Source organism: Ostrea edulis, chromosome 5 (assembly GCF_947568905.1).
Source record: "Ostrea edulis chromosome 5, xbOstEdul1.1, whole genome shotgun sequence".
NCBI classification, from domain to species: Eukaryota; Metazoa; Mollusca; class Bivalvia; order Ostreida; family Ostreidae; genus Ostrea; species Ostrea edulis.
Genome location: NC_079168.1, coordinates 13,950,849 through 13,958,361, shown reverse-complemented (window position 1 = coordinate 13,958,361; position 7,513 = coordinate 13,950,849). Strand labels below are relative to the sequence as shown.

The following is a 7,513-nucleotide window of genomic DNA, read 5'->3' as shown; positions in this document are numbered from 1 at the left end:
ACACATATAAACACGCTGGTGCAGGTAAACTATAAAAATGCTATAATTAGGCTCAGGCCCTTTCTAATTTTTTGAAGGTACCACACAGATTAAGTGGTTCTTTACAGCATTCAATGCTCCTGAATTAGTATACTGTCGAAATCAAAACGCTTGATTTTAATGCTCACCGAGGCTGAGGACTGATTCACCTATTGCAGCATATAATACCGGGTTGATTAAAGTACACGAGACATCCATCGTCAATGATGTGTAACACGCTTTATAAAGAAAATATGCCAAGGTTGTTGTAAATAGTAAAATGCACAGAAAACATTTCGTCATGTTTTGTAAAATCCGTATTTTCAGGTCATACACCATAACCTATCCTATCACCTTTATGCCAATATTTGGAATTTCAGTATTAGAATGCTAACTCGGTCGTAAAGCGATATGAATATACAAAGTACGAACGCACGTGAGAATCATGTCATTCATATTATTAGATATGACTTAAGAAATAATGAAAATTGCAACAGAATGCTAGAATACATAAATATAAAGTAAGCTAACATTTTTCCCGATAACCATTACTTAAACTGTCACTGGAGACTAAAGATGAAGAGGTAAGAGAAATAAGAGTTAATGATATAAACTCTAAATATAAAGTAAGACGGTTATTGGAGTCAATATCTCACAATTTGTGCCAACAAATAAAGCTATACAAAGATGGGGTTTACAAGTAATTTCCCCACCGTTTTCTAGATTGTTTCTGTGATAGGCTTGTAACAGATACTTGTTTTAATAACTTTTAACATCAACATAAATACATGTAAATTAAATTTTAAATAATCACATCGTGTATGATGTACAACACAGAATGTAAATCAATATTGTTTACACAGGGCATTGCTGATCTTAACACTTGTAACGTCGGCAAATGCGTTTTCATTCTTTGCTGAAAAACTTCCGAATGGAGAAAACGTTCCCCATCCCTGTAAGCCAAACTACATGTGGCAGGGCGTAGGGCACAAAGCCAAGGGCGGAGGAGGGGCGAGGAATTCATTTGGGGAGGATTTCTACAATCAAGGAAAGGTGAGACATTAAAACAAGTGACAAGCATGTGACTATCTGAATTCATTTCCGCATGAATTGATCGTCATAGAATTATATATTTTATATAAAATAGATTACGTGTACTACTTTAGGATGTGGGGAATGATTTGTTATTACATGTGAGTGTCCTCTGTAAGAGTCCCCTTCCTGTAAAGTCGAAGGGATCGATAGGTTTCATCTACGAACGTTACCCAAAATAGACGCTTTATCTAGCAGATACACTGAGCTATTCAAGACTCATTTATTATTAGAAGTTTAAAGTAGTATCTAAAACGACAGTTTTGTGTCTTTCGACTTCGCGCATTTTACCCCTGAAAAAAATATATCAGAAAAGTACATCCAGGTGTTATTGTGCTGTCTATGAATCATCTCTCCATATTTTGAAGAATGAAGAAATATATTCTTTGCATGTACATCTGGTACTTTCTGTGTAGGTGTGGAACGAGTCCCTCTGCAGAATGGATTCGGATGGCGATGGTAGAACCAATGGGCAGGAACTGGGTGACCCCAACTGTTTATGGAAGGAAGGGACAATCCCGGATTTTGTTACAGGAATAACACATCCCGGTAACTTAGTAAATGTAGTAATGCTAAAAAAAAGTCCATATCGGATGATAACGGAATATTTCCAATTTCAAATCGGAATAAATATTTTCATTATTTCCCATATTTTCCAAGAAAATGTTCGCCATTCATTGTTTTTAAAGAGCGGATTTATCAATATAATTTCTTATAGATATTTTGATACTAAGAATCAGTTTGTTGACTTTTTTAAGGTACCTCGCGTCAAACACGCTATGATCATTTACGTACTGAGTGTGAATGAAAAGTGTCTTTTCTTTATCTATATAGGTGTATGCGAGCCCATGAACAGCACAATTTGCTTGGGAAAGAACACATGGGTAGATTGTTCGTCAGAGTCCTTTCAGTGTGAAGCCTTAAAGAAAGATCCAGGTATGTAATGTGAAATCAGTGACTCTAGGATTCGTGTTTACAAGGAACAAATCTATCTCGCTTTCTTGACCAACTGCGCCAATATCAAATTATAAATCGACGAATGATACATTCATGGAAAGATTTAAATCCATCGAAATTATTTTGTATTAGTTAAGGTTGAAAATGTAATTTATTACAAGCAAAGTGTTTTTAAAACAACCCAAGAAAGAAAAAAATGATAACAATAAACGAATTGTAAATTGCAGATGTGAGGAACATGACACTAAAATTTCCCGAGACAGCTGTACCTGCGGAAGAAACTAGCTATTACTGCATGACATTCGAATTTCCTCAAGATGGTGACTATCACATGATCGCAACAGAGCCAATCATTGACAACGTACACGTCATGCATCACATCCTTCTTTTTGGATGCACACAAAAACGTAAGACTGGCTATACATAACAGACAGATTTGTTATTTTTGTAGGACATCAATCGATAAGAAATATATGATAAAAAAGATATATATTATTAAACGTATATAGATATTAGATATCTAAATCCTTTGTAGTCGAAGAGATTATCATGCCTTTTAATATATCTAAATTTGTGTTATTTGTCTGTGACTTTGTGAATGCTATCAGCATGCAACATAAGCCATTCAATATTTCTTTTATTATGTATAGCATTGATGTCAACGAGCAATCCCGAATCGTGTGGAATGGGTTCTGGAAACTGTTTTGACACTATAGGTGGTTGGACAGTTGGAGCATCTGGAGAATGCTTTCACGATAACATAGGATTCAGACTGGGCCGACACGGCTATAAATATGGTATCCTGCAGGTATGGGATAGGAGGACATTTACACTCTCTACAGCCTTATTTTCACTGCAGTTTAACTTTCGCCATTTTCAATTAAAACCAGAATCGTGTAGTGAAAAGACATGTGGTAATAATCATAATATTTATATCTATTTAGATTGAGCCATAAAAACTGTGAATTGAACATTTGAAATTGATTTAGACTAACAAGTTAATATATTCAGACATGTATACAGTAATAAAATTCTTAAACTTTGAAATCATTAATTTCTTTCAGAAAGAAACTGACCGTTTCAATACATGCCAATGTGTTGCTTACTTATATGATTTACTGAAATGTTACAGTTTCATTGGAACAACCCTCAGAGGAGACCAGATTACTTTGATGGTTCTGGGTTGATGATACACTATACTCCAAACAAACGCATTGCTGATGCTGGGGTTTTAATCATAGGACAGAACTACTTTGCGATTCCTCCGCGTAGAGAGGAAGTGATTGTCACTGGACAGTGTGATAATTTAGCCGTAAACGGGACCGTTCATCTCACCAGAGCCATCAATCATATGCATTATCTTGGTAAGTTTCTAGGATACATCAATATCTTTAAAAGTCCCTTGTCATACTCGTTTAATCTGTGTTTACTTGTTTTCTGATGTCATTGACTTACAGTGATGTCATAATATGACAAAATCATCCTCTCAAATAACATATTCTTCTAACATAATCTCGCTCACGGCAATTAAGAGCATTCTATACATATTTATATATCCCAGTCAATGGGACGGATAAATATGAGTTACTGTACCTACATGTATATACTGGATTCTTAAACTTCTCAGAACCCTTACAAGCATAGATACATCGTGGGATCCAGTACATGTTCTACTAAGTTCCTATCTTTGCACCTTATGAAAATATTAACTGCTGTGACGGACAAACTTCAAACGTACTGTGCCATGGCATATACCAGAAGTGTTGTAAATCAAATGTGGATTCTGAAATTAGTAAATTTGAAATCACAAAACTTTTCTCAAATCAACAACATCAAACTATGATTTTGCAACACGATTTCTACGATATACTAAAGAATATACTTTTTGACATCGTAAAAAGTTGCTTCTTTCATAAAAATGAGAAAAGGAAATATTCATATCTTACGACCAGTCATTCAAAAAATCACATCATTAAACTCCACTCTGATTCTACGCACAAGTACTCTGAAATTGATATTAAAAAGATACTGGAGTTCCTCATTGACAATATCTTTGTCGTTGGTGACCAGGTCTTCCACAGTTTGTTGGAATTCCGATGGGCACGGACTGTGCTCCTTCATTAGCTGATCTGTTTTTATATTCTTACGGGGAGGACCTCATTGAAAAACTTCTTTATGAGAAGAAAAAATATCTTGCTGTTGCCTTCAAGTCGACATTTAGATATATAGACGACTTTTTATCTATTTAAAATCAGCATTTCGCAAATGCTATGACACATTATAACGATCTAGTTTGCCAAAATAACCTATCATTGAATCAAATGTGGTTTGACGTGTTTCATACCGATTGTTAGACCGTTCTTGGCACACTGATTTTGACTACAGATAACCCCGTTTGCCTAATCAAGAAATAGGGCTTACTGCGGGTGTGACTGGTCGACAGGGGATGCTTACTCCTCCTAGGTACCCAACTCTGGTGTGTCCAGGGGTCCGTGTTTGCTCAACTCTCTATTTTGTATTGCGTATAAGAGTTATGAGATTGATCACTGTTCGTTATCTTCACCTTTGTATTAAGAATAATAATTTCATTCAGACATTCTGTATGTTGACTCGATATATCCAGTGATCTCGAACTCAAAGGCACCACAGAGTCTCCCACGTCTGCTTCATACTTAGATATTTTATTGAACATGGATGCTAACGTCAAACTAACAACTCAACTTTATGACAAACGGAATGACTTCAGATTCTCCATCGTCAACCTCCCATATTTATGTACCAATATTCATTATCACCTGCATATGGTGCTTGTCTCTCAATTGCTTCGATACGCCAGAGCTTGTTCTGCGTATGATCAGTTTTTAAATCGAGACAGGCTACTGACAAATAAGTTGATGTTACAGGGGTTTCAACAGTCTCGTTTAAAGTCAGGATTTTGCAGATTTTATGGTCGTTATAACAATCTAATTTACCAATACAACCAGGGCATTTTTCATACCAATTGAGGCCGTTCTTTACACATTGATTTTGACTATGGATTACTCCGTTTACCTGATCAAGATATAGAGTTCACGGTGGGTGTGACCGGTCGACAGGGGGTGCTTATTCCTCTTAAGCAGCTGATCCCACTTTTGGTATGTGCAGGGGTCCGTGGTTGTCTGATCCCACCTCTGGTGTGTCCAGGGCTCCGTGTTTGATCTATTCTTAATGTTGTATTATTTATAGGAGTTATAACATTGATCACTGTTCGTTATCGTCACCTTTTCATGAATCATTGCTATTTTTCTACCAGGTAGAAAGATGAAGATAGAGCAGTTTCGAGGAGGAAAGAAGATAAGATACTTAACAAATGAAGACGATTACAACTATGACTCGCCTAAATTGAATGAGTAAGTAAGGGTTCTCTATTTCTCTGGGTGCTGTATTATCATCTCTGGTGAATATCCCCATAATATAATATATAACCAAACATAGGCTTTCACTTTTTATAGTTCTGTTAGCAAAGTACAAAATATAGCAGCACTACATTTTAACGACAATATTCCTTGATCTGATTGCAGTTATACTATCCCAATACAATTCAAAGCTGGCGACACTCTCAGAACAACTTGTACTTTCAAGTCCACCGGGAAATCCAAAACAGTTTTCTATGGCGATGGAACTAATGATGAAATGTGTCTAGGATTCCTGACATATTATCCAAAACAAAACATGCAAAGTCCATTCTGTGTTCCCTTCAAAAATCTGAATCAGATGTCGTTATTTTCATCTGAGGTATACGGTGGATGTCGACACTGGGATTTTCTTTTGTCATCATCAGATGAAATAAGAAATCTAAAATTCCAAGTCATAGATAATTGCCAACCATTACGAGGTTGCCTGTCCGAGTGTCTGACCGTGTTGAAGACGATAAAGGGACATGCGTGCATGAAGGACGACATTGGCCATTGGATAAAAAATCACGCTTTGTACAGTCAAGATCAGAGAGTTAATAGGACGGAAATGACGCAGTTTTACTTGGCGACATCTTCCTGTGACAGACAGTTTGAACAGTACGAAAACAATTACTCTTCAGACGGAGATCCTCTATCGAGGCCATCAATCTATCTTGTTCTTTGTATGACTCTGTTTTTAAACTATTTGATTTTTAGTAATTAAGGTAACTCCATACTCGCAGTTTTATCTGATACAAGTTTAAATTGTGTATTTATTTCCATTCATTAGAGTTAAAACTAACAAATTATCAAATAAAATACATAGGTCATCACACTTTTTAAGATGTGAGACGTACATAATCAGAATCATATATCACCGTCAGAAAATTGCAATTTTCATTAAACAGCGTTATCAAAATCTCATAAAAACTGGTTATGACGATATAGTAGTATTCATAACAATTTCATGAAACTGTATCTTCACAAAAATATACAAAATGTATGTAAAAAATAAAGGAAATCATTGCATAATAGACTTCATAAAGAAATCAATAGAAACAGAGTTATTGCCCTTGGATTCAATATTTTGAAACGTATCATTGATTATTCATCTATAACTTAGACTTTTGAAATATTTTTTTTTAACAAGATTTTTTACAATAACTATAGGAAAAGACTCCAACAAAATTTATGTTCCTATCATGCATAAATCTAAATAAATCATTGATTTTGCAAAATCTGATGACATCACAGGAGGGTGGAATTACTTTAAGTAACAGTTAATATAGATTTTTATATTTCTTAAATGTATTTGTATTTTTATATATTTATATACTGTTGCCTAATAAACATTACCCAATTAATTCAAAACGACCTTCATAACGTTTCTATATGAGTGAAATATTCTCGAGAGGGACGTTAAACAATATTCAATTAATCAAAACGATCCTGTAACCCCTATGTACATGTAGCAATAATGCCATTTAATTTAACACAATAATTATATATTTCAGCATTCGCATTTCCGCTGTTGTTATGATACATGTACTTAGTAATGAAATCCATTCACAAGCCTAGAATCGATCTGATTGATCAAGATCATTAGATGCATACAAAGATAAACATATTCAGACATATTCTTACAAAGGTTATGTCTGAATCGAAAATCAAATTTGTCCAGCTCATACAATATTTTCCCCGTCCTTCGAAATAGATTTCATTACAAAATTAGAATTGTTCGAAAATATTCGAGAAAATGTACTGAGAGTATAGAATAAATAGCAATGGTATATCATATAGAATAAAAGATTTCAAATGCAAAATCTTACAAAGCAAATATCGTCATTATCTACAATGTACAATGCATGTTTTAAGACATACTACAAGTCAGATGAAAATGATATCAATTAAACATCAGGTCCATGGACCACAATGCTCACCTGAGCACCTTCCTTCGAGGGAAATATGACTCACAAGAATGGGAAATCATTGGGCTCAACAATAATCCAATA

The 7,513-nt window shown here is 34.9% G+C and overlaps 1 protein-coding gene across 2 annotated transcripts; it reads left to right on the top strand.

Moving 5' to 3' along the window:
• Window positions 1-506: 506 nt before the first annotated feature.
• Window positions 507-6,872, top strand: LOC125652463 (DBH-like monooxygenase protein 2 homolog). 2 transcript variants are annotated; one of them, XM_048881682.2, is made up of 9 exons: window positions 507-602; window positions 882-1,071; window positions 1,527-1,659; window positions 1,945-2,046; window positions 2,295-2,474; window positions 2,718-2,875; window positions 3,200-3,431; window positions 5,360-5,456; window positions 5,628-6,872. In XM_048881682.2, exons 1-9 carry the CDS (start codon window positions 595-597, stop codon window positions 6,223-6,225), a joined length of 1,698 nt encoding a protein of 565 aa, XP_048737639.2. In that variant the 5' UTR covers window positions 507-594; the 3' UTR covers window positions 6,226-6,872. The 2 variants fall into 2 exon arrangements, with proteins under 2 accessions (XP_048737639.2, XP_048737640.2); XM_048881683.2 differs by lacking the exons at window positions 507-602; window positions 882-1,071 and adding an exon at window positions 1,274-1,425.
• The last annotated feature ends 641 nt before the right edge of the window (window positions 6,873-7,513 follow it).